The sequence below is a fragment of the Acanthochromis polyacanthus genome, chromosome 19 (assembly GCF_021347895.1).
Source record: "Acanthochromis polyacanthus isolate Apoly-LR-REF ecotype Palm Island chromosome 19, KAUST_Apoly_ChrSc, whole genome shotgun sequence".
Lineage (NCBI taxonomy): Eukaryota > Metazoa > Chordata > Actinopteri > Pomacentridae > Acanthochromis > Acanthochromis polyacanthus.
The window spans coordinates 2,498,469-2,525,842 of NC_067131.1; the positions used below are offsets into that span (position 1 = coordinate 2,498,469).

The 27,374-nt window shown below is 37.2% G+C and overlaps 2 protein-coding genes across 4 annotated transcripts in view; both read right to left on the reverse strand.

Annotated features, from left to right (window-relative positions):
• Positions 1-543: 543 nt before the first annotated feature.
• Positions 544-8,559, reverse strand: vps25 (vacuolar protein sorting 25 homolog). The gene is made up of 6 exons (XM_022191387.2): positions 8,427-8,559; positions 7,024-7,169; positions 6,551-6,604; positions 6,364-6,452; positions 2,570-2,645; positions 544-1,367 (listed from the first exon to the last, which is right to left on the reverse strand). Exons 1-6 carry the CDS (start codon positions 8,471-8,473, stop codon positions 1,255-1,257), a joined length of 525 nt encoding a protein of 174 aa, XP_022047079.1. The 5' UTR covers positions 8,474-8,559; the 3' UTR covers positions 544-1,254.
• Positions 8,560-9,195: 636 nt separating this feature from the next.
• Positions 9,196-27,374, reverse strand: part of arhgap27 (Rho GTPase activating protein 27) — a 35,787-nt gene continuing 17,608 nt past the window's right edge. For 2 of the 3 annotated variants that reach the window (XM_051939740.1, XM_051939741.1), the window contains exons 2-18: positions 24,806-25,279; positions 23,223-23,462; positions 21,367-21,447; positions 19,723-19,845; positions 18,152-18,238; positions 17,999-18,061; positions 16,926-16,993; positions 16,188-16,275; positions 15,670-15,771; positions 14,498-14,596; positions 13,851-13,962; positions 13,562-13,696; positions 12,416-12,514; positions 12,253-12,330; positions 11,028-11,159; positions 10,787-10,892; positions 9,196-10,390 (exon numbers count right to left, since the gene is read on the reverse strand). In XM_051939740.1, coding sequence (XP_051795700.1) covers positions 10,213-10,390; positions 10,787-10,892; positions 11,028-11,159; positions 12,253-12,330; positions 12,416-12,514; positions 13,562-13,696; positions 13,851-13,962; positions 14,498-14,596; positions 15,670-15,771; positions 16,188-16,275; positions 16,926-16,993; positions 17,999-18,061; positions 18,152-18,238; positions 19,723-19,845; positions 21,367-21,447; positions 23,223-23,462; positions 24,806-25,279 — 2,265 coding nt within the window. In that variant the 3' untranslated portion in view covers positions 9,196-10,212. The remainder of the gene's footprint in view (positions 10,391-10,786; positions 10,893-11,027; positions 11,160-12,252; positions 12,331-12,415; positions 12,515-13,561; positions 13,697-13,850; positions 13,963-14,497; positions 14,597-15,669; positions 15,772-16,187; positions 16,276-16,925; positions 16,994-17,998; positions 18,062-18,151; positions 18,239-19,722; positions 19,846-21,366; positions 21,448-23,222; positions 23,463-24,805; positions 25,280-27,374) is intronic. The other variant, XM_022191382.2, reaches the window with a different exon arrangement.

Genomic DNA, 27,374 nt, shown 5'->3' on the forward strand with positions numbered 1-27,374 from the left:
AAAATGGAAACTTTCAGGGAGGATCAATAAAGTGATCATTTAGGAATTTGCTTGTATTGATTAGGTGAACAGGTGCCACAGCTCATGTTGTTGACGTAGAAGAACAGGATGTCCTGTCCCTTAATTCATTAATAAAAACAGCTCCTCCCCCTTTTTCGTAGAATTAAGACACGAATGAGTCATTTCACTACTATCTGTCGTCATTTGATTAGCCTGAATGAAAGAGATACGAAGCCCAGAGGGGGTGAATGTTCTGGTTTCTCCTGCAGGGGGGGCTACACTGCTTAGAGCTGCTGCTGCTGAAACAGGACACCATTATCAGCCAAGGCCACACTGGGCCCCACCTGTCCCTGCAGCGCACATGAGAGCTTTTATCAGCAAACATGCACATGATTCCCCGGAGCTGTACCATCCCCTCAGGCCGGAACATACAGCACACCATGTGAGCGAAACATCCAGAGAGCAGCCGCAAAGCACATCACAACATCTCCATGTCATTCAACGAGACATTTTTTTATTGAAAAGAAGGGAAAAAACACAAAGAAGATTTAAGAAATTTCTAATTTATTTTTCCTACAGGATATGAAAAAAAGAGGTTGGATATAGACAGAGAACAGGAGCGTCACAGGAGCTACTGCACAATAATATGAAGACAGCAAACTGTACATGGAGTCCACTATTATTACACTCAGCTGATGGGAGCAGGGCTGGCCTGAGTCTCTGTGCTGTTCCTCTTCTGGAAGTATTACTTCTCGAAATAAAAATAAAAAGTCCCTCTGGTGTTGTGTTCCGGGATTTCTTTGGGATGTCTGCATGGAGGAACAGAGGAACAACAGGCGAGCAAAGGTCCACAGCTAATTACACAGAGTAGATTTGTTAACAGAGAAAATGGGAACAAAACTAGTTGCATTTTTACAACAAAGGAGTAAAGTTACAGCCGGCGGGGAGATTTCCCCTGAAGTATTCAAACATATAGTATTTAGTCCCCTGATAGACTCATTGCATGTTTAAATGGCAACAAATGTCACCTCAAAATGCTCTTTTCCCCCAGACATTTAAAGATATGATATTGGTTCTCTTCCAGTGAGAAAAAGGCTTTGAACCAAAAGGCAACAACAATTACAGGACCAGCATCCATCAGCCGGACATCGAGGTGCACCTTGAGTAGCCTTAAGTGGCTAAATGTTGAAATTTGCCTGCAAAGGGTACAGTATGAGGGTTCCCGGACAGAGTGAGAGTGACTCCAGCACCGTTTCAGAAGAATTTGACACCTTTTCCATCATCCATGGTGATGATCTCCGCTTTGCCTTCCGTCTGTAAAGCCTGCAAGGAGCGCAGCAGCATCCACTCTTCTAGACCGTGGAAGTCTGGAGAACAGGATTACAGAGCAGCAGAAGAATGCACAATGAGAATAAAGCTAAATTACTGTATATAACCGAGAGCCAGAACACCGTGAGCACCAGCAGATGAAGTAAACAACAATGATTACCTCACAACCAATGCAGATGTGAAGGTCTTTGATAGAACAGACAGTAAGTGAACAGCTGGTTGTCATCATTAACACGATGGATGCAGGAGGAATTATTATTACATCCAGATGAGTCACTCCGTCTCAAATGGTCAAACTTTTACAACAGTTTCTGCTCAGTAGCTCTGATTCGATTGGAATTTTTATAACAAATGGAAATTACAAAAGATATTTGTGAAAACTTAGCTTGATATAGTGAGCTATTTCTGAGCTAAATAAAAAAACTTTCAACATGTTTCTGTACACACTGAAACCTGAGTTTATGTTTGTGTAACAACTCAGAAGTTCCTAAAAATGAAAGCCTGAAATACTCAGTTACTGCTCATTATGTCATTGATTCAGAATTTGCAATATTGGATAAGCAGATTAAACAATCTCTGAACATCTGGGTTGAAGTAACAGAAAAATGAAGCTGTCATAAAAGTTTCATCTTTGAGCTCATATTAACAAAAAACAACTTAACAAGTGTTATTTTCTGAACCGTATGATATTATTGTGCATTCCTATATAAAATCACGCAAAAAAGACGAAAATAATACAAAATACTGCAATAAAACAAGATTAAAAAAGAAAAGAATAAACAAATACAACAGATAAGACATACTAGAACTGAGAAAATAAAATTAATGAATTAAATAAAACCCTTTCTCTGGATTATTTTAGAAGATAAACTATTTTAGATGATTTACGGACAACATTTTTGCCAAATGGTTTTCAAATGTACATATTTAACAGAAAAAATAAGAAAAGTACTTCCATTTACATGTAAAACATGCAGTATTTATTATTATGTAAAACCTTCAACCCAAACAGAAAAACTTTAGCATGACACTGAATTTTCTGAATCCTCGATAAGCCGATAAAATACTTAAAATTATGCAAAAAAACAAGAACAGGAAGGAAAACTATTAATAAAACTCTGTCCAATCGTTATTCTACATAATAAATGTTGGCTGTTTGTGTTTATTCTCAGTGAAAACATTTAAAACAACAAAAACATTCATCAGTTTGTTTGAAAAAGCACCCTGAACGGTACCGTACCTTCTCCTTCTGTGTCATCACCGTTGGACAGCTCATAAAGTGTAAACACAGAGTTAACCATGCCGTTTTTGGAAACCTAAAATGTTAGAGAAAAGAATAATGTTCACTGGGAAAATATATCTAGTGTTTTCATCTGGCAGTCAAGGAACAACTCTTTAAACAACAGAAAAAGCTTGAAAAAAATGCTTTGACTCATAGTTAATCTGTAGAAAAGCTAAGTAAATAACTGTTAAGACATTGCTGTTTTACCGATGCTAATCAGATATTTTCTTGTGTATAAACATACTGGGAATTCTAAATTGGGGTTAGAGTTCAGTTAAGCCTCGTGTCGTCCTGCAGGTCAAAACTGACCCGTTTAAAGTCTGAAAATGTGGAAAAAAAAAAAAAAAAAAAAAAAAAAAAAAATATATATATATATATATATATATATATATATATATATATATATTCACAGTGGAACTTCTGATGTCCACATTTTCAACATTTTTGGGAAATCTTTGAACATTATTTGGTGGAAAAAAAGAAATGTTAAAAATGTTTCTTAAAGAAAATATTAGAAATTTTACTGATATATATATATATGTGTGTGTGTGTGTGTGTGTGTGTGTGTGTGTGTGTGTGTGTGTGTGTGTGTGTGTGTGTGTGTGTGTGTGTGTGTGTGTGTGTGTGTGTGTGTAATCACTTTAGACACTTTTACTCATTTTTTGAAAATATTTACAAGAATTTTCTTGCCAAATTTGGTGGATTTTTTAAAAATAAAACTTTTATGGGAAACTTTAAAGGAATTATTGGAATTTTCTTTCTGAAGGTTTTGTAAATTTACAGAAATTTCATGATTTTTTTTTCTGAATTTTTTTGTCAGACAAAGAAACAATATTTTTTTGGGTGCCCATCAGTGAAGACAACAGGAAAGTTAAACTCTTTCTCTGGAAAAATAATCTCCCCTTTTAGAATGTCAGCTTGTTCTTTGTTTACATTCAAATTTCTGCCCCAAAACATATTTCTTAGTGGGGTAATAAACATTTTGAATGTAAAGCAATTAATGTAACAAATAAATACTTGTTTATTACTATGTTTTATTCAACCTCTTAAATGTTTACACTATTTTTTCTTTAATTTAGTTTCTTTAACATTCATTAGAAATTGGACTGACATTCTTTTTTTCTTGTTGGCCTATTTTGATTTCAAAGTGTCGCTGTTGTTCTTTTTTTAATTTGTCTCTAAAGTAAAAATATTTTATAAAATTCTAAATTGTGACTTGTTGTTTTAACTCCAAAAAGGCAGGAAATCGCAAAAAATAAATCAAAATCTTCTTTAAGCACGCTAAATCACGCTCACGAAGCATGACGTCAGACTTTTATTTTGTTAATTAGCCGGTGATCACGTGTACAGAGGTGAACAGCTACATCATGTGTTTGCAGTGAGAGACGTACAAAAAACGTGTGCAGGTTTTTGGGCTGTAGTTTGCATACCGTTTATAAGACAGATGTGCCCCAGCACCTTTCATCTACACCATCTGTCATGCTTTAAAGGCGTTTATTTGAATTTAATTACACATCTGCTTCTACTTAACGGTATCCGTTAAATAAAGTGAGCGTTTTTCATGGAATAAGGATGGAAATGTCGACCTCTTGGAGCAGAAAAACACAGATGTTAACTTTAATACGGACACAGACCAGGTTAGCCTCAGAAATCAGATTATCAAACATTCAGTGATTACAGAAAGCAGGTCAGCGGCTAAAATCCTTTAACCCCCCACTATGATCCCTCTGCGGGTGGAAATAGAAGAGCAGTTCTTACACAAACACAGAGCCCAGTTCCTCCTCTACAGCCAGAGAATCTTGGAGAAAGGTACAACAAATAACTAAATCCGAGCTCGATTTTGCAAGCAGATCCTGCATATGGTATAAAAAGGAGCTAATAATAAATAAGAAGAGATATTTTTTTTGGATTGAATAGATCATGTCTGGCATTCATATTATGGGGGTTGTGCTGGGAGATGTTGGCTTCAGATGCTTTGGCGATATTAACTCAGGATTCTGGAGATTTCTGCAAATCAGACGCCGCAAAGGTGCATCGAAACTCTATAAATAAATCAGGGTTACACAATTTTCAAACTCGAAACGCGCTGGCAAAGCATGGAGCCCGGATCAGGAGACCTCGTAAGATAATCAGAATTGCACCACGATCCTGTCATGCTAATAAAACACAGTCACGGTTGTTTTTTTATGAGATATTACGCAGATCCTGTTGAATTCTTTCCAAAAACTTCAACTTAAGAACAGTTACACAAGTTGAAGATTTATGTTTAAAAAAGTGTTCTATGACTGTGACAAAATCAGCTGCACACGGGATTAGATCATTTCTTTTTTGAGCAGTACGTTTGGAAATACACATTTCTCCTGAAGTTTATTGTTAAAATGTAAAAACGTCAGATTACGGTGCTGTTTAGCTACGACAACAGCGACTGGGATAACTCTACAGGACTAGAAATCTTCTACCTAATCCACTTTTAAAGAATGGATAGAGGTGTTAAGATCACACACTATGTCTGGGAGGGAAGATCTAGCTGATAAAGCATGGCGGCTTTAGCGTAATTACTTCACCACAATTTGTGTGAGTTTGGGTACATGATGTTTGCGCTATGCAGATTTCTGAGGATGCTGTGCTTTTGTCTTTCTCGTCTTCCCTTTTGTGCTTTTTTGGCTGTCTTGCTAGATTGAAATGTTGTTGGACTGCAGATCTTTTCTCTTTTAGTTGTTGAAACCAAAATAAGGACTGTCATCTATACCAATGCAAATGCACATCCAAAAAACACATTAAACAGGTGGGTAATCAGATTTGTCCCTCCTTTGACTTTACTTTACCACCATTACTTTGATTTTTACTTTTAAACTCTGGCCTCATAAATGTTCAAATGTGGAAACTGACTATTAAAACCAGGGAGGCTACTCTGTGACTGCTTTTGCTTCAGTCAGACCTTGAATTATCATTACTATCAGCGCAGGGTGCAACATCTTTAGTGATCTGTAATTTAATCGTGCTGTTCTGCTGCCACAGAGATACTTTGTCTGTTCAGTACAAGTAGATAAAAACCTAGTTATCCGGACACAGGGGCGGGAAACTGGCATTCTTCAGGGAAAACTATCTATTACGAGAACCTGATCTCACTTTTATGTGACTTTTAGGAAGTCAGGTTCCTGCAGAAACTCAGTAATTCATTTATTTAAATGTCTGACAAGTGTATGGAAAGGGGTTTTTCTTCTTCTGTGAATTAGTAAAACTGTGAATTTAAAATAATTTCTATACCATGACAAGTTGTTTTATCCTAAAGTAAAATACTAAATTCCTCATTATTCTTTTGTGCCTCATTTTTGAAATAGTTTGTCTTGTTTTTGTCAGACTTTTGTCATTTGTCTCACGTTTTTGTTGGTTTTTTTGTCTGACTTTTGTCGTTTTGATCATAAAGTATAATTCTTTATCATTCAGTTCCAATGTTTTGTAAAAAGATAATTCCTTTAATGTGAAAATTTTTGCACTAAAACAAAAGCATGGAGTTGTTGTTATTTACAGGTTATTATGCTCTGATTTTAGTGGTACGGCCGACTTGAGATCAAATTAGGTTGAACGTGGAACCTGAACGAGAATGAGTCTGACACCCCTGATTTAGAGGTTTAACATGTAGCAGTGATTTCAAATTTAACATATTTCAATTCTTCTCTCTTCACATCTATTGGCCCCATAAATGACAAAAAAAGTGCAGTTTGTGTGAGTGCTGTAGTGTGATGACTCACCCACTGGTATATTAACTTTCCCCATTCCTCTGGTCGTCTCCACATGACCAAACACCGAGATTTGTTTTTGTCCAACCACTCGAGGTTCCCTGGAGTCACACACACAAAAGCAGTAACAAAACCGTTAATAATCCCTGTGGAGTACTGCTCATAAGCACGGCATAAACATCAACAGAATAAAATGCACCTTTTTTCCTCAGCTCTTCAAACACAACTTGAATTGCTTCGATTGACAGCTTTCCTGGAATTCCATTAAGGGCAAATAAAAGAGGAATGAAATGTCACACGAGCACAGATACCCACTTTGATGTCTCGATGATAGTTTGAATCTGAAAATGGCGGTTATGTTTTGACGCCTGGTTCAGCCTTGAACCAACAGGGAAACCTCAGAATAAAATGGGAATAGACTGAGGTTTCCCTGCAGCAACAGAGGTTTTACTGTCCTGAAAAGCTTTTCACGCCTACCGTGACTGCAAAAAGTGTCATCATTAACATCCTGAGGGTGAAATGTTACATCCTATCAAAGCAGGAAGGCTATAAACCCAATCTAAATTCAACAATCATAATATGTAAGGAGTTTAAACAGGCGTGTAGCAATAAATAATTAATAAGAGCATCTCGGACGAAGCTGACTGAATCCCACGTGGACTTTTAGGATACGCTCTATCTTCTTGTTGTTGAACACGGGGCTTTCCTGAGCCTCCATGACGTCCAGGGTGTAGAGCTTGTGATGCCGGCAGTAGGACAGAGCCAGGGAACACCACGCCGCCAGCTGCTTCTGTCTGGTGTCAACATTTGGCTGTAGCCTGTCCAGGATGACATCAGGAGGAAACGTAAAGCGCGGTTGTCGGTTAGTTTTAATTTTAAGATTTTATTGCTTCTTTTAAAAGCCTTACACAGCCAGACATCAGCTTAACTCTGCTTGAGTCTGATTGTTGTCTGTGTTGTCAGTGGCTTTAAAAATACAAAAAACATTACTGACAATTTCTTTTATAAGATTTTCATTCATCTGGTTTTGTTGTGGATATTTATTTTTGTTTTGGCATATTTTACAGTTTTTCTATTTTTTTATGATGTTTGTCTGCTTAGTTTTGTATCTTTTGCATTGTGATGATGATAAAGATAAAAACCCATTGTTATAGTCCTGCTTTTATGCGAGGTTTACTTTTAGCTTTAACTAATTTTAATGTTTTATTCTGCATTATGTCCTGAATGTTTTAGATGTTCTCTCTTGTTTTATTTTTACCTGATTGGTTCTTTGGTGTTATGTTGTCTCTCTAATTCTTAATTCTCTATTACTTTTGACTTCTAATTTTAACCTAGCTAATTATTCTTTGAATTTATTGTAATTTTTACTGTTTATTTTAATTGACTGCTCTGACTTGTCTCATATAGCTTGTTGATTATCTCTGTGTTTGCATATTTTAACAGTCAAAGCACTTTGTGAACGCTGTTCTTAAGGGTGCTATATAAATACAGTTATTATTATTATTGTTATTTTATGGTTGTTCGTTAATATTTTTTGCGTTTTGCCTGCTTGGTTTTATCGCCTGAATGTTAATATTATCATGACTGTTATTAGATTATATCAGCACTGAGAATTTCCTGGCGTTGCCCAACGGATGTTACACATAAGCTTGTGATTTTGGAGGATCAGCTACAAGAAAAAGAAACACTGTGAGGTAAATCTGTCAGCTAACAACTAAGTTAACGTTAGCACATCCCATCAAAACAGCTAGCTAAGAGCTAACAGGTAAATTCTCTAAAGTCAAACACAGGATGGTGAATTCCAAACATGTAAATTGCCTTATATCTTCCCACGAAGTGGAGCCTTAATGAGTCGCTGAATAAAGTAAAAAGAGCTGTTATATACACTTTAGAAAGCTAGGGTGTATATCCACTTCCCTAGCAATCTGTGTCGGTTAGCCTGTTAGCTTGCTAACATTATGCTAGCTGGCAAAACATCTTCGAGCGCTTCGGCTCATAAAAATCCACATAATGGAGCCTAACAAATGTGTTTAAAGACATTTATCTGAAATAGAGTTCAGAGAAATGCGACTCACGTAAAAAACGGAGGGAAATTATATTGCCAGGGCCACTCAAAACTCATTGCAGTCGATGCGGTGCTAACAGCTGACAGAGTCCGGAAGTAAGTCCACCCTCTCAAACGGTTCCGGCTAGCAACACAAATTTACCAACGGACTTAAAACAAGATTCAAGATTCAAGAAGTGAACTGAAGAAAGTCTAACAAAGCATCAAACCTTCAAGACAAAACCATGTTTTTTCCCTTTAAATTAAAAATAAAATAAAATAAAATATTGCAATGAATTGTGCCTGATTACAAAAAAGATCTGAATATGTTCCAAAAAAAAGCACCACCTGGAAATAAAATGATTTACATATTAGTGAAATATATTAGTAAAGATATTGTCACTATTTTAAGGTGTTCAATACCTAATAATACTACAAAGACATTTTCTCCTACTCTGTATTTATTTGACAGCTACACAACAGGTTGTTAACAGGTTGATAATTTATACAAAAAGCACATAGTCAATCTTTAAAATGTGTACAGCAGTAATAATTTCAGAATGATAAATATGTAGCACTTTGTAAGTGATGGCTGCTTTATTTCTGATATTCTTTGTACATTTTGTTGGTAATAATCGAGTTTGAGAGCATTTTTTTCTGTTGCATACTTCTTCTGCTGCTGAGAATCTCTAATATGTTCCTGTAAATAGCAGCAATGTCTTTTAATAAACAGTCTCAGTTGTGTGTGTATCAATAATTTAAAGACACATTTCCATGAGCAAGAAGAATAAATAGGCAGATATTTTTAAACAAAGTTATTTTATTATGGAATAACTTGTGCATTTTCACCAACTTTCAGCATAAATATGCCATCTATTTCTATTTACAGGTCATATATCTCTTCTAATATCCATTTTTCTGTGTCATGGTCAGACTGATTTTACTGGCAACTGTCAAAAAAACGCATCGCTAGTTTATAATCCTATGTTGTTATTATACAGTTTCTTCAAGTACAGCATGATTGAAAAATGGTGTTTTACAATTCAGTGGAAAATAATCTATAGGTTGCACAAGTATTCTATGTCACCGTCTACTTCACAGCAAGATGTTGGTATTAATATTTATTTTTTTATACATCTCTATATTACAATAAAATCCAATGCATAAAAGTGAGGCTGAAAAAAGAAAACACAATATTAGAAACAATCTCAGTTATTGCCACGTGTGATATACTGTAACTTTAAATCCAAAACAAAGATTTAAACTAAAATAAAGACAGAAGCAACCGTGGATCATTTCTTAAAAAGAGCATTAATGCAGTCACCCAGGTTTGACTTGGGTTCTATTAAAGGAGGAATTTAGAGAAAGAAACACAAAAATGAAACAAAACGATAAAATCTGAAGAAAGTGACCTGTGAGATTTCGACAGCTAAAGTCTCAGGGAGTGAGAGCAGTTTAATACAGTCCTTCTGCCACCCAAGAAACAAGCTCAGTAGCTTTGAGAAGGGAAACGGAACCACACCTGTCTGCACCTGTGTGGCTCCACTTCCAATCCTACAATACTGCCAAAGATAATTCTAACAGTGTGAGCCTCCTATGGAGAAATCCAGACTAAACTGTGGTTAAACTTCCTGCAGAAATCCTCAGCATCTGAAGATCCTTTTATCTAGTCTGGTTAAACTTCAAGGCCCCTTTGTCTTATTTTACAAGTTTGCTTTTATTCGTTGCACTGAAGCTGATGATGTGCATGCAAAACGTACATCTGGCACTTTAAAACAACTTGAGCGCACGTTTGCTCAGGTTTGCTCGCGACCGCTTCAGCTGGAGTGGAAGATACGCTCGTATTCGTTCAGGATGAACTCTACTATCTGGTTCTGGAAGACCATGTGCATGGCGATGTTGGACGACTCCATCTCTGGACGGAGCAGCGTCGGACCGAACACGATTGCAACATTCTGTACGGTCATGCGATTGTCGTCTCCGTATTGAATGACCCTGCCACAGAAATGAAACAAAGGTGAGAAAAGCGACATTTCAGGTCGCCAGTCTGTCACAGGGCTACACATACAGACACACAATCACATTCACACCTACGGACAATTTAGAGTAACCAATTAACCTCAGCATGTTTTTGGACTGTGGGAGGAAGCCGGAGAAAACCCACGCATGCACAGGGAGATCATGCAAACTCCATGCAGAAAGATCCCAGGCCAGGATTTGAACCAGGGATCTTCTTGCTGCAAGGCGAAAGTGTCAACCACTACCCCACTGTGCAGCCCAATTCTGAAGTCACTTAAACGAATAAAATTCAATAAATTCATGTAATACTGCAAAATGTATAAAATTATTTGATGGAAATATAAAAAGATAGTTGCAAAAGGTGATGCAAACCTGTGTAAATGTCCAAAAAGGAGCTTCATGGTGTCATGGTTTGGAGGCGGAAGGGATCTGACCAGCTCATAAATGCAAGACAGCTTTGTGTTGTAATCAGGAATTCCTACAAAAGCAGACCAAAAGTTGAAGGGAAAAGATTCAAGAAATTATCATGACTAGAAAATACACAAATGTTTATCCGTAGAATGGGAGGTATAGTCTGCTAAAATCAAATTTATGGATTGTAAATTGTGCTCACTGATGGCGGAGATGAACTTGTTAAAGTGGCTGTATGGGAAAAGCGGCTCGGGAAGTTCTCGGAAAAACAGTTTCAAGGCTCCGGTGATGACGTGGACGTCCTCCCACTGACCGTCCTCCAGGTCCAGCTCCTCTGTTCGAACACAACATGAGGCGTTACAACACAGCAGGGGGCGCTGTTGTCTAAGGGGAGCTAGAGTGCCTGTATAACCAGAGTGGCGACAACTGGGGATTTGACGCCATTTTGTTTCCATTCACTCAATATGGGACGCGCAGCACGAGGTGCACATTCACGAAAACTAGCTATTTGTGGATTGCTTACTGATTTCAAGACATGTTTTGGACAAAATATTTTACTGGCTTGTTTTGTCTGGATGTCCAAGGTTGGATTATGGCCGTTTTTTGTTGAATATTTTCATCTGTGACTAGTTTTGAGCCTTCAAAGGTGAGTTGTGCTGTTTACGTTATTTGCTGTTTGTTGGACAAATGTGTTTATATTATCCGCTGTGGTAATCACATCTAAAAGTGGTTTATACCGGCGGATTCATGAGAATCTAAGCTTTCCATGGGTGTATAATGTTTCTATCATCGCGTTTGCAGCTTCGGTCAATTTAGCAAAATGCGTTTGCACATACGGACCGCTGAAGTTTAACGGGGTAACCTGTTAAACTTCAGCGGCCCGTATTTCATGCATCTCCATCCATGAAAATGGTCAAAGTCAAAAAAACCACAACTGCCTAAAATCACATCAAACTTTTCTAACTGTCATTCACCCATACATCATAACATGAAAGTACATACATGGGACTAACCTGGCACAAAAACGATGATGAAGTCGGTTTCCATCCCACTCTCTGGACTTTATTTTCCCACAGTTTCATTCTTTCACTATTACTGGGAAATCTAAACATCTGGAATCCCTTCTCTGACCGATTTGTGCACCCAAAGGCACAACAGCCCGTCATTTTTCAGGTATTTAGGAAGCGAAAAAGACCTAGAATTACTCTCTGCGGTGTAAACAACGTTAACAGGGAAACCCAGCGTTCATGAATTGGAAACAAAATGGCGCCTATAGATCACGTGACCAGAATTTTTTGGACCCGTCATGTCGCCACTCTGGTTATACAGTCACTCTAAGGGGAGCCGCAGCAGTCGGTAGATTTACTTTCTTGTGTAAATATCAGCTAAATTCTGCAGTTTAATTGTTGTGAAGTGAGTGGATTTACCGTGATCAGCCTTGTAGCGTAGTTTCTGAATGACAGCGAGGTTCCCGCTCACTCTGTAGAGGCCATCGATGTCTAAACCTGGAAATCAACACAGCAGTCGGTCAACAGGGATGTCAAACAAAGAAACAACACCCCAGCGGTGATAATAAATCAGGTTTATTACCTCTCTTCTCCACTGCTCTAACACATTTCTCCACAAACCGAGGAACCGTGGTCCTCTCTTGTTGGCATAACGTGGCAAGATGGCAACCAAACACATTCTCTGCCAAGAACAACAGCATTATTAGTAGTAGTCTAAGATAAAAACACTGAATATATTAGTAACCATTTTAACACATACAGTGAAACAGCAGCATGAATGAATCATCAGTTTAGGTGTGAAACTTCCACAGAACTTGACACTTTCTTTGTCTGGCGGTTTTTCTTCTGTAGTACCCCTACATTCATTTCTCAAAATGGTTTTATCGTTACTCACTGTCGGGCCATTTTTCACTGCAATATTAAGTCCTGCACCTCTATGGAAGCAGAATAACCATGACTAAAAGTAGAGAGAACTTAAAAATGTCTTCTATGCAGTATGACATAGTTATGATGGCAAAAATCATCAGAAAGAAATACTGAAATTAGTACTTATTGGATGATTGGATTGCAATTAATGTGCAAAATTGACAAAAAAAAAGTTCAACCTTTTTCCAAGTTTCAATACCGTGAAAAATGGTGATTCTATATATTTAAGATATTTTACTGCTTGTATTTTTCATTTGTGCCCATATTTGTCTCCTGCACAGCCTGCAGTTCAACCCTGTTCAGCTGAAAAAGTCGTTTTTTGTTTTTTTTTTGTCGCATGATCGTTGGTCACAGCCGAGCCAATCCTGGTTTCACGGTTGCACCAAAAATCCCAAAATATTTAGTTTTTTACAGAATGTTATTGGAGCAAATGGCCTGTTTTTGGCAATTTTTAAATTAGTTTGGAAAAAAGTGATTTTCGTGAAATGTTAAGTTTGGTTTGGCTGAGTGTTTCTGATGGAACCATGAATGCCGCAGATGTTCAGATCAAAATACAGCCATTTTTTCTGCTTGTATAGTTTCCAGTACTGATAAATGCTGTAATTTTAACAGTTTGTATTTAACCCTTGCGTTGTCCAACAAGGAAACAATATTTTTTGGTGCTCATAACTGAGGACAACAGGAGGGTAAATTTGCATCTAACCAGAAACTTCTAGGAAACGGGGGTATTTCGAGCTGATTTTTTTCCCCATTTGCTTCTATTCAAATTAGCCGGGGAGGAAGTGCATCTGGCTGAAGTTACCTCTGATGTAGCCCTTTTCTTTGACAGACTGCAGCGTCGGACGCTTCATGAGGAACTTCATCAGTTTGGTTCGGACCTTCTTGGGGTCTGTTTCTCCTGCAGAGCTGGATGAGTGAGTGACGTTCGGCCTGGAGGCTAAAGAAGCAACAGCGGCTTTTAAAACTGTAACTGCGGCTCTGATGGGGACTCATTTATATATGTAACTGGGTCAAAGTGATTAAGTCATTCAAAGCAGAGCTAAACCAGACACGCTTTGCTTTCCCAGTGAAGTAAAATGTAGTTAAATTACATCTTCGTTTGTCCATTCCGGCTCCAAGTTTATCGTCTCGCTCCGTGTTTCCGATCTTCTCGTACAAATCTCCGTCCTCCTCGTCTGAATGATGGTGAACGTCCTGATACTCCTGATCAACACAAAACAAAACAATCAAACACAAATACGGGGCAATATCCACACATTTAAAGTCCTTTAAGTGTGGTTTTTTTTTATTGTTTTTGACTCAAGTGCAGAAGATTTTTGGAAATTTCTGACAACAACATGGATTCCAGTGGAGACAGACTGAAAAATTCATAATTCAATAACAGAACACTTGTTTAAAATAAACAATAATGCAGAAATTGAAGCATCTTCTGCATTACAGAGGCAGTGCGTGAACTTTAGTCCATTTTCTACTGCATTCAACTTCCGCTTCTGTTCATTTGAAAGGGAAATATATTTTTTACTCCACTACATTCATCTGACAGCTTTAGTTACTGTTCAGATGTTTATCTTACACAGCGGACAAAATATTTAAACAAAGATTTTGAAGCCCAAATGTCCTCCAGTTCTGGAATGACCCTTATTTGCTGCTGTAACACTGCAAGTTTCCCCTCTGTGGGTTTAATAAAAGCTTATTTTTTATCTTATAATCATCTGTTCCGGGCGATGCAAAGACTCACAAGTTGTCGTATGGTGTCCATTAAGACTTTGTGCCAGTCGCTGATGATGCTTTCTGTATCGTACTGGATCAGAAACTCCACACCGTTCTTTCCTTTCAACTGGAGAGACAATTACAGTAATCAAACTGTAGTTTCATCACCAGAGAAGCAACTTTATCAGTCACAATTTATTGCAAGATTAAACTCACAGCAGCCACTACAAAGATGAAAATGAAAGCATTAGATCAGACTCATTTTAATTCAGGATCCACATTCAGCCCAGTTTGATCTTCATTGACCAGTAAAACCACAGCATAATAATCTATAAATGACCACAACTCCTAATGTTTCCTTTGTTTTAGTGCAAAAAAGCACATTCTGAAAATGTTCACATTTAAGGAATTTTCTTTTTGCAAAACATCGTGAACAACCTGAAATTTCTGCAGAAAAATTAATTTAATTTCAAGCCTCAGTTTATCATTTCCACATTACAACTTCCAGATCACAGAGTGTCTACAAAGGAACACAACATTTAGTGAGATCTATCTGGAACTGAACAATATAAAGGATTTTTACTTTGTGGTCAAAACAACAACAAAAAAAAGACAAAAGACAACAAAAACAAGACAAAATATTACAAAAACAAGAAACAAAACGACAAAAAGAGGCAAATGACACAAAGCAAAACAAAAAAATAGACGAAAAATAAGACAAAAAATGACAAAGTGACAAAAGAAATGGACCAAAACAAGTGAGACAAAAGGGAGACACAAAAGACAAAAACGAGAAACAAAACGACAAAAACATGGGTGAACAGCAAAAGACGGCCAAAAATAAGGACAAAAACAACAAAAACAAGGCAAAATATAACAAAAATTAGACACAAAACAGCAAAACAACAATGAATGAGCAAGATAAGATTTTACTTTATGATCTAAACAATTTTTCATGGTGTAGAAATGATTTTAAATTTATAGTTTTTCTAATTTACAATCTGCAGTTAATGTCTTTTCTGTAACTTTTACACTTTGAGGGCCGGATTGGACCCTCTGGAGGACCACTTTTGGACCACGCGCCACATGTTTGACACCTCTGCATTAGAGCATGTTTTCTCTGCACTTTAACGGAGCAAACACCGGCACACTTGCCGGAGATAACGCCGCGTCGTGTTGCGTGTCAACAAACCAACGCACCTCTAAGACGTTCTTCTTGCTGGATTTGTCCTTGGAGGCCCAGCCGATCGTGGCTCCTCGCAGATCCACCGTGACCTCGGGAACAATCTGATTGGTCTTGTTCTGAAAAAAAAAGAGAGAAAAGAAAATAAAGATCCAGCTGTTTACGAAACCGACGCTGCAACATTCCAGGATGCTCGAGTTGTTCAACAAAAGCTGCTCCTGTCAGCTCGTGACCCGAGGGCTTGTCTGCGCCGTCACCGCTCACAAAGGTGACACAACCGAGCTGCAGTTTAGCGTTTCCTCTCCTTTCTTAGGCACGAAACACGAAACCGAGGTGTGAATTATGTGGAGGAAAAGTTGCAGTATTCAAAACACAACATGAAGAAAGAGAAAAAGTGATGAATTCTGCGTGTGGCGCCTCACAGCCTCGTCAGAAGTGCGCAGAAGGCAAAACGAGCAGGAATGCAGCTTCATATGAACACATGATGAGCACTTTTCTCTGCTGTGAGGGTTTCTATCTTTATTTTAAATCGTACCGAGGCCCCTGTCGCAGCAGATTTGGGGTCTTTGTGGAACGTCAGCACACCTCCGTGGAGAACCGTCCACGTCTGGGTCCAGTTTTTCCTGAAATAGGGGAAAAAAAACATCACTCACACAGAAGGAAAAAAAATAGGATTAACCCTCGTGTCGTCCTGCGGGGCAAATTGACCCATTTTAAAGTCTGAAAATGTGGGGAAAAATATATATTTTTACAGTGAAAACTTCCACATTTTCAACATTTTTGGGGAAATTTTTGAACATTTTTTGATGGAAAAAAAAAGAAATGTTAAAAAAACGTTTCTTTAAGAACATTCAGAAAAAATAAAATCAACCAAAATCCAGTGAAATTCACTAGATTTTGGTTGATTTGTTTTTTCTGAATGTTCTTAAAGAAAATATTAGAGGTCTTACTGATATATATGGAAGCACTTTAGATATTTTAAGGATTTTTTTGGAAAATTTTATAAATTTTTTGATCATTTTTTATATTTCTTGCCAAATTTGGCGATTTCTTGACAAATAAATTTTCAAGAGAAAATGCTAAATTTTTATAAATTTGGGGAATTTTTTTGCTGAATTTTTTTCAGACAAAGGAACAATATTTTTTGGTGCCCGTAAACGAGAACAACAGGAGGGTTAAAGAGCTTTAGGGAAGACAAAAAATGACACCAAACTTGAAACATGGGAGTCAAACCCGAGGAAAAAAAAAGGTTTAAAGGGACTTTTCGACTCACCTTACTTTCTTCCCGTTCTCTGACACTTTTGTTTTGTTGAGAATTCCAGCTTTTTCCAAGTTCTGCACCTAAAAATGCAAAAGATGACAGCATTTTAATCCTGTGAAGACTCTTTCTCTTTCATGTAAAGCTAAATTACAGCATGTGGTGACACGAGGGACACAAAGATCTCATGCAGGTCATTAAGTCATGTGTACAAACGACGTTCAGCACCATTCACAGCCACACATTGGCAGTACAACACCCACACATACACAATTACTAGAATTATTCCCATTTATTCCATATTTTTATCGATTTAACCTTTCTTTTACTACTTTTTTTCTACAATAACAGTCTGACTAATGGCAAAAACATGGAATGAATGACTAAATAACTGAACAAAAGTAAAATGTCAACAAGCAGACCCTTGAAAGCAGCGACTGAGATGAATTTATCCAAAGTTTGTGCGATTTCTCTGGTCAGAAATTCCAATTTTTAGCAGCAGCAGATGAGAGTGACAACAGGCCAAAAGATGTGTTGAGTCCAATACAGTCACACATAGAAGCATGACGGTGCAACATCATCAACTTCCCTCATTTAAAGCCAAAGATTAGCAAAAAAAAACAAACTTTATCGACGCCAGCCACCAAAAAATAAACAGAACAGCTAAACTCACCAATCAGGAAGCTGCGGCTGCTTTAAATGCATTTTATTTTTCTTTTATTCTCACTTCATAAAAGTTAAAATCATTGTGTCTGAGAGCTCCTTTCATGGGGTTTTTATCTATTTTTATGTTGAATATCATCAGATTAGTCCATTTGAGTGCATTTTGGCATTTCAAATATGACATTTAGACCAAATCTGAACTGTCTTCAGCACATTAAAGCTGAAAAGATGCACATAAACAAAACAAAAACAGCATAAAATGAGATTCGCCTTCGACAGCATTGTGTATGAATGACGGGGGGATTTAAATGAACTTAATATTTGATGTAAAAATGCTCCTTAAGTGATGTGAATTCACACATTCTGCCCGTCATAGATAGACGCAGCTATCTATGGATCGAGTTCAGGTGAAAACTAAAACCCACATTGTAGCGGAGCCACCTGGAGGTCAGATAATACGGATTTCTCCAGGGTCTAAACCCAAAAGCCTTGAAGGGAAAACACAGAGCAGCGTTCAGATACGAGGGGAGCTCACAGCGCTTTACAGTTAAAATGTTTTTAGATAAAGATAAACTCACGTTGTGCTGCGTCTCCGGAGAGTTTCCTGTACTGGAGCTGTCGCTGCTGTAGTCCGACGTGTTCCTGCGGTGAGTCGGGACGAACCTCTGGACGACAGAAAGGGGATTTTAACATTTTAATTCATAAAAATACACCAAACAGACCAAGGGATCAAAAATATAGCTTCAACGGGCGACCAGATAGCTCAACAGGGACCTATAAGTAAATGGACAATAACTACAACTTCACATAATAACCAGAAATTGAACAAAACAAACAGACAATATTTGAATTTCTTTGTACAAACAGTTATGATTATTAGGGATGTCGGATATTGGCTTTTTTGCCAAATACCGATACGCCGATATTGTCCAACTCTCAATTTTTGATTCTTTTAATCTTTTAAGGGTGTTTTCTCATGATGATTTATTTCATCTAATCTGAGCCAGAAATCTCCACTTCCGCTTTTATAGAGGGGATTAGTCATATATTATTCATAGCCTGGTTCATTGATATAATCGTATTACTAAAAACATGGCAAAAATTAATTGTTTCTGATCTATAGAGTAATAAAAATAGGTGTCAAAATATCCCCTATGGTTTTTAAGATTGATAAATGCATTAACAGAACAGAATGTAACAAAGTACTGAAAGTGTTCATTAAAAAATAAAGGAATGCAAAAGTATTGAAAGTATTGCGATACTTGATAAACGATCCGATACTGGTGCTGTAGCAACAAGGATCGCGATATATTGCCAAACGATACTTTGTCCCAACCCTATCATTTATGATATACTGGTGTGGCTGGGTGGGGGGGAGGGCAAGAGGGATGTTGTTGTTCTTGTTGTTTTTGTTCTGTTCTAAAAATCGAAAATTAATAAAAAGAATATTAAAAAAAAAAATCCCCTATGGCATACTGAAAGACATAATACTCTCATTTGCATCTGTAAACAAACATTAAAGGAGCAATTATCTTAATGTAAGTAATCAACAGTGGAAGTGTGTTGTGTTTACCCTACAGTCAAAAATAACACTTTATTCTAAGGCTGCATTATTTCAATGTATTCTTATTTTTTGGGGGGTGTTTTAATGTGCCAAATGCTCTACAAACAAAAAGAAAGTAAAATAAACTGTTTTTAAACTACCTCTACTGCTCTCATTCTTACTATTAACCATTATTTCCACTCTTCACATGTTCAAAAACAGACACTTTCAGGATAGGTGTGTCCTTAAACTTGATTTTCTCGGTTTGAGCTCCTCCAGTGAAGAACCTGTTGTGCCCTTGAGCAAAGGTGTTGTACCCCTGACTGCTACAACCGAACTGCCCTTATTTGCATCCAGGAACCAGCAAGTGATTTGTGCAAACGCGTCCCTCCCTCTGCCTCTGTCCCGAGGCTGTTTCTGTAAATACGACGGCCGTGCAGTCGATTTGAATTGCTAAATACGGGTTAAAAGCCTCGCAGTGCTGGCTGTCTAACCTGAGGAAAGCTTTCAGTTTAATCCGCCCGACACGCCCTGGATGTGTGACGCCTCCTGTACGTGTACATGCAGGTCTGAGTTGGTTTTAATGATAATGTAATGCTAGTGTACCCCTTCGTCCTGGGCAGAGCCGAGCTGAACCGGTCCCATGGTGTGTCTCCAGTTTTTGATCACCGACACGTTGTCTGACTCGACACCGTTCTCCACCCGGGACTGACCGGCACCGACATGGACCTGGACGGACAAAACACACCTCAGATTAGCCTAAATATTAAAAAGAACACACTTCAGGCATGATACAGACAACTCAAACCAGAGTTTTAACTGGTTTTGTGCCCTAAATGATGCAGGGATAGCATGTTATGGCCAAATATCAAGATTCAGGGCAGAAAAATCAACTCAACATGGAAGCAACAAGCAAATGTTAGCATGTAGCTTGTTTATGTGTTTGTAGTGCAGGCACATGTCTGTGGTTTTCCAGTGGAGAGGTTGTATTTCCAAAATCTGTCTTTTTTTTGGTACCATTTAAACTTAATAATAACAACAATGGATTAGATCTATACAGCACTTTTCTGGGCACTCAAAGCGCTTCACAATGGATCCATTATTGAGTCACACATTCTCACTCAGGTGGTGGTAGGCTACATTTCTAGCACTAGAGGCAAGGCGGGTCCAACAGCACATGACTAGGACAGAGTGGGAATTGAACCACCAACCCTTTGATCATTGGATGACCAGCTCTACCAACTGAGCCACAGCCATCCACCAAGCTCCTCCTCCTTCTTTGTCTTTGCTCTTCTTCTTCTTGCTGGTCTATTGATCTCGTTCATCTCGGCTTTGGTCTCGGTATCGTTCCTTCTCTCACTCCTTCTTCTTCTCCTTCTTATTTCTGCCTACACCAGCTCGAAGTTTGAGTGCATAAATAACTAAAAGAAAACAGTTTAACCCTCCTCTTGTCCTCATTTACAGGCACCAAAAATATTGTTTCCTTGTCTGAAAAAAAATCTAAAAAATCAGCAAAAAAATTTGCAAAACCTTCAGGAAGAACATTCCAGTCGTTCCTGAAAAGTTTCCCTTAAAAGTTTTATTTAAAAAAAAAAATCCCCCAAATTTGGCAAAAAAATTCTTGTAAATATTTTTTAAAAATGAGTAAAAATTTTCAACAAAAAAATCCTAAAAATAGCTAAAGTGATTCCATATATATCAGTAAAATTTCTAATATTTTCTTTAAGAACATTCACAAAAAATAAACCAAAATCCGGCAAAACTTGCTGGATTATGAAACTTCTGATGTCCACATTTTCAACAGTTTTGGAAAATCTTTGAACATTTTTTGGTGGAAAAATAGAAATGTTGCAAATGTTTCTTAAGAACATTCACACAAAAAAATGACTCCAGCGAAAGTAAATTTTCACAAAAACTCAAATGTATTTAAAGGTTAAAACTTTACAGCAAAACAATATGGAAAGAAGCACATTTTTTTCACCATAAAATCAACAGTATGAAGACGCCTCTTTACTGTAAATGAAGAAAATGTGATTTTATAATGGCGTTGTGGCGACCACAGCTGCCACAATTGTACCGTAAAAATAACAATTTGTTTTACAGTGTGCATAAAGACCTCTAACACACAAAGAGGAAGCTCATTTCCATGACCTAACCCACTAACCTCATTTATCTGACAGGTAATCAATTAAACCGGCGTCTGACAACCATTAATTTAGCACAATCTGTGAAGGAGGGAAGGGTCTTTACCTCGGGCAGGTTCCACTGAGACCTGGAGCCGTCTCTCAGGTAGTAGTAGGTCTGCCCCCGATCATCCACAGACTTGATCCACTGTTAAACAATGCACATATCTTAGTTAAACATGTCTCAGTGGCACTAATCTCTTCAAAAAAGAGAAAAAATTAGCATTTAGGAGGAAACCACATGGGTGCAAATGCCTCCAAGCGCTGAGTCCCCTTTATCGCATGTCGTCCCCCTGTTCTATTTCCCCACATTTTCCTGGCAAAATGCCTGAAAATATAATTAAAGAAACAGAAAGTGAAAGTATTTTCACTGCTTTGGCCACGCCACTGCAATGTGGCTCCTTATTTGTGAAATTATTTCATGCAAATATAAGACTTTAGTCTAAAAGAATGCCTAATGAGTGATGTTTTCATGAGATAAAATGAGAAAAATCTTCATTAGTTAGTGTTCCAGCAGCAAAATGGACGGTGCAAACGTTGGAGTAATATGTCAAATGTCTGTTGTTCCTTTTCTTTTGTGTTAATAAAACTGGAGTTCTGTCCAGTCTCTACTGTTTTGGTGCATTTGAAATTAGAATTTGGAGCTTTGTTGTCATCATAACGCAGTTCAAGACAGTAAAATAATGATATTCTGCGCAAAACAAATAGCCTATGCAAAAAGCACCAAAGACAATGCAGAAGATCTATAAAAAGATGTTTTCTGATCGTCTATACAAGACAGAAAAATAACAACAGGATGCTTCAAGCTTGACAAACACGTGAAAGGTCATTGTGCTTCAAGCCGTTGGTTCCTTTAATTGCAAAAGAAAAGTTACCTTTAGTCTGGAACCCTTTTCATCTTTCTAAAGTTAAAACTAAGACTCCAGGAGTTTCCAGAACTGGTAATTCCCCAGTCAGACTCATTGAACAGTCATAGTTGTAATTTAAGTAAACAAACTAGGGTAGCTTTACAGTGAGACCAAATACGAGACTTTTGTACTCATAAATAATGGATGGAATTGGAATTTACCTGTTATTTAAACACATTTTGCCTCCTTAAAAAATGATTTTTTTTCTCTTATTCTGAACCAAAATCTCCACTTCAGTCACACTTACACATATCAAACTTTAAGTTTTTTTTCCAATCTATATTCTGAAAGTTTTTACAAAGTGGCTGAACCAAATATCATCCACAGCCTCATTCTTATCTTATATATATCATTAATGTGCTGTTTATTAAGGTGTATACTTTAAAATGCACATTTTACATTTATGCTCACACTGTTTATACTTTAAGGACTACTTATGCTAATCTATACATTTTATATATATATATATATATATATATGTTTATATATCAAAGACTTTGAATGGCAGCAACTGTACTGTAAGCAATGATTCTGAGTCTTTCTGTAAAACATGGCAAAAATGTATTCTTTCTGACTGCTCACAGCATTTCTGATTAATAGACTGATAACACCTCAGTGACTTAATACCTTATTTGTGTATGTAAACATAATATTTCAGAAAACTTGCATAAAAAGTGTAGTTGTCTTAGTGTAAGTAATCAGCAGAGGAAGTTTAAGGTGACATTTTGTTTTTAAGGTGAAATGACTGGACGTCTGTGTGGAGGTGACACTTCCTGTCTCCTTCTAGTCCTGTCTTTGCTAATGTTAATGAGAGGGAAGAACGGAGCCTCTTGTGTTTTAATTCTATTAGACTGACATCAAAACAACCACAGACGACCTCTGAGGGAAACCTAAAAATACCTTCTGCAACCAGACGTCACGGTATCAGTGCTGGAACGTGTTTCTGAACATCCGAGACGAGCTGTAATCTGATTACTTATCTGTAATTTGACTGTATTTGGGATGCTTTCTGTACCTGATCTGGGGAGTTCTCGCTGGTGAACACCCAGGTTCCTCCTGGTTCCACCGTCAGGTTCCACCCCGCCGGCGTGCTGCGGTCCAGGTTTGCCCGGGGGATGATGGTCCGGGTCACATGACTCAGGGTGAACTCTTTAGGGAGCGTCGGAGGTCCGGTGGCCAGGAGCTCCTCGTAGCCCTCCGGTGGATCAGCAGCTGGGTAATCCTCCGAGGGGTAATCTTCCTCAGGCAGAGGAGGCTGAGGGATGGAAAACAGACCGAGTTAAAACACTTTACCCCGCAAGACCAAATATAGAAAAAAATAGCAAAAGAAATAAAATAAAATAAACAAAAAAATACGCACACACACACATGTAAAACAGAAAATATCAAAGAAAAACTGCAAAAAACAAACTAATATATATATATATATATATATATATATATATATATATATATATATATATATATATATTAGAGAAAAATGAACAAAAAAATTACTATATGCACTAGCTAGGCAAATTTATATAATAAAAACATAGTGGGGTTTTATTTTAAATATTTAAATTAGTTCTGGAAATTTCTATTAAATATAATAATGTAGATTCTTAACCCCAGGATTTAGAACTGTTCAGTGAATTTACATAAAAAACAATATTGTAGGGTCCTAAAATTAACATCTAAATATGTCAGGAAAATTATATTTAAAAAATTATTGTTTATTATATTTAAATTTAAAAAACATTTTTCTTTAAATTAGTATTTAATTTAAAGAATAATTAAATAGTACAATAAATTAGTATGACATATAATACTGTTTCCCTTAATATTCATCCAATTCCAGTAAATTCATTTAATTTAAGTAACATTGTAGGATCCTAACCTTAATTAAAATTTCCAATTTAAAATTTACATAATAAATAATATTTAGAATTGTAGGTAAATCTGTAACATCCTTCTCTATTGGAACGCTCAGTGTCTGTAGTTCTAAATGTGAAAAACTAATTTGTGGTTTTCACAGGAGGAAATGTGAGAGACGGACTCTCCTCACAGTTTAAACACTTCAAACCGTGTTTATATTTGGACTTTATGGCCTTCAGTGAAATGTCAAATTATTCCCTTTAGTAACGTCAGCTGAATAATTCCCCGCAGTGACCCTGGTATTCAGCTCCATTACTTTTCTATGACTTTCAAAAATGAGTCCCAACACTTCCGTGGCCTCAAAGTATTCTTCTTTCGTGGCCCATTAACGCCGTTTCTGCGGCTCAGAAAAGTCGTTCAAGGGGAACAAACTGGGTCATTAGCTGCTGGTGTCGTGAAGAAAAGCTACTCAGAATATAAAAGTACGACACAATAAGAACATGTGCCTGGATGTGGATTTGTAGTTGGATTATTTCCCCTGAAATACTTCAGGATGCTGCAGAAAGAAATGAGGGCAGAAGCTGCTGTTCTTTTACATTTAGGGATCTGGTGCTGTGAGCTCTAATGGAAATGAGTCCTGTCTGCTATGTAGGTGCAGGAGATTTAATTCCATTAAAAGCAGCCTGTATTTACAGCTTCCCCCTGGGTGAGGCTAAAACCGGCTAAGTGGAGCAGCCTTACCGGCCCGTCCTCATGAAACCTGTGCACGCTCATGGGCTCCATCAGGGGAGGATACGGGCTCAGCGGCTCTGGAGGCTCCCAGGACGTCTCCCCGGACATCGGGTTGTAGAAGTACGGCCGGCCGCTGGTCTCATCCACCAGCTGCTCCCAGTCGGAGGCCCTGGCTGTGGGGGAGGCGGTGGACTGAGAGAGGGCCGGAGACTGGGGAGGCGAGGGGGAGAAGGGCTCCTCTGCTGGGGGAGGCTCCGGGTCCGAAGGGGAGTCCAGGAAGGGGTTGTCCCAGGTGGTCTGGCCGGTGGCGGGGTGGTAGTAGTACTCCTGACCGCTGTCCTGGTCCAGGTGCACCTCCCAGCCCTCCGGGTCGAGGTAGGAGGGGGAGTAGGACGAGGGAGCCGAGGGGGGAGACTCGGAGATGCTCTGGCGAAGCTGAGCGACGTTCACGTACACGGCCGACCGCAGGTTTGCATTCTCCACCTGTGGAAAAGCAGAGAAAAACTCAAAATTTGAACGGTTTCTAGCTGTGGCTTTGTGAACAATTTACTGTTGTTTTCGATAGTTTCCCTCCTTTGTGAAATTACAGAAAATAACACCTAAAATCAGAGATAAATGGCAATAATTTACATGTCATCCCTAAAATATATAACAGAAATAACATCTGATCTTTACCAGTAATAATAATAATAATAACAAATTTTACTTTTCTTGGCCCTGAAGGACTCCGTACAAACAAAACTCACCATATATACACATTATAAATTTAAAAAAACATTAAAACCAATAAAAAGAGTAAAATTATCATGTTATTTTACTTAATGAATGAGCAAAAAAAATATAAATATTTGACATTATTCAAAAAGAATATTGTAGTTTAAAATGAACAAAAAAATGAGCAAAATCAAAGAAAAAGGTATTAATTTACATGTTAACCCTGAAATAACAGGACAAAACTATGTAAAAAAAAAAGTCTACATCAAAAAAATCTGTATTTTTATAAGTGCAAATTTATTCTTCTACAGTGTTTTCATAAAAGCTAGTATATTATTTTTTACAACAACTGACCATAAAGTTACTCATTTTTATTGTATTAAAATCAGAAAAAAACAAATTATTTTACACATATTTGTCATTATTTGAAGGAAAAATTATGTATATAATTAAGGACTGAAAATATTAATATTAATATTAATAAAAATAGTTTATTAGCCATTATATTTCTGATTTTCGTGATTTTTAAAAAAAATACAGATATTTTGTAATATCACAGGTGAATAAAATCATTAATTATATTTTAAAAATTAAAAATCCGATCAAGACTGTGAATAATGTCCACATTAAAAATCTGTATTTTAACAAATGGTTATTTTTTAGTTTACAACGCTTGCTTTTAGTGTATTTAAGTCAATAAAAATTATCATTATTTTACACATATTTGCCGTGAAGCACTGAAAATGAGGAATAATTTGTTTAACTACTATTTTACAGATTTGTCTTGTTTTGTCAAAGATAATATTTAGTTTAAAAAATATAATTTAAATGTTAACTGTAAAAATTAAAAAAAAAATTACAATAAAAAACTTGCCAAAGCGGTAAATAATGTTTACAATAAAAATCTGTATTTTAATAAATAGTAATTATTATTTACCTATAACATTTTAGTTCTTTTAACTGTATTTAAGCCCGTAAAAATGATTATTATTTTATGCATATTTGCCATGAAGCTCTGAAAATGGTAAAAAATAAAAATAAAAATTAAGTACTAGTATACAGATAATTAAAACATTAATTTACATGTTGATTGTAAAAATAAAAAATGAAACAAAGAAATTGGCTGTCGATAACGTCTAGAATAAAAATCTGTTTTTACAAGTAGTGTTTTGCGGCATGAGACATTAAAATTACTCCATTTTCTTTCAGCTAAATCGTCATTATTTCACATTTATTTGCCATTATTTTGTCACAGTTTTTACATGTTATACTAATCCTCCACTTTCTAATGTACAGTTTTTTTTTTGACAGTGTAGAAACTCCAGTAAATCCAAAGCTAACGCAGCAGCAGCAGTGTGTTTGTTTCTGCAGCTTCAACTCGTCCTCCAGCCCACTGCTCTAACTACAGCTCTTTATAAGTCAGTCTTCCGCGTCTTTCAGAGCACAGGAAGCTGCAAAAAAAAACAAAAAAAACACACACACACGCCACAGAGGTGTTCCTCCCACAGCACTGATCAATACCTAATTCTAGCCTCGCCCAAAAACACCCTCACAGCAGAGTTTAGTGTGAAAACAAACCTCAAAGCTCACGTCTGTGTTAACTCCTTCCTTCCACATCAGATCGTGTGTGTAACTGTTGTGTGTTTTTGTCGAGTGTTGCTTTAGAAATAAAACTCTGCCAACCATAGGTGAAGTTTCAGAGGGCTGAAAACGAGGTCAAACTTCACCACTTCCATCATTAACTTGCTGTCCTGCAGCCTGGACTGAAAAAAGACCCTCTAAAAACGAGCTGCATGTTTCAGAGCGAGGCCTCCTGAATCCTCCTGATGCGTTTTCATGAAGAGCGTCACACACGGTTCAGGAA

What these genes read in the sequence shown, in the direction of transcription:
- vps25 (XM_022191387.2), bottom strand. Translation starts at nt 8,473, where the DNA reads ATGAGTTTTGAGTGGCCCTGGCAATATAATTTCCCTCCGTTTTTTAC. An exon ending in AATTTCCCTCCGTTTTTTAC is followed by an intron (nt 7,170 to 8,426) that starts GTGAGTCGCATT and finishes CATCCTGGACAG; the next exon opens with GCTACAGCCAAATGTTGACA. An exon ending in CAACAACAAGAAGATAGAGC is followed by an intron (nt 6,605 to 7,023) that starts GTATCCTAAAAG and finishes ATGGAATTCCAG; the next exon opens with GAAAGCTGTCAATCGAAGCA.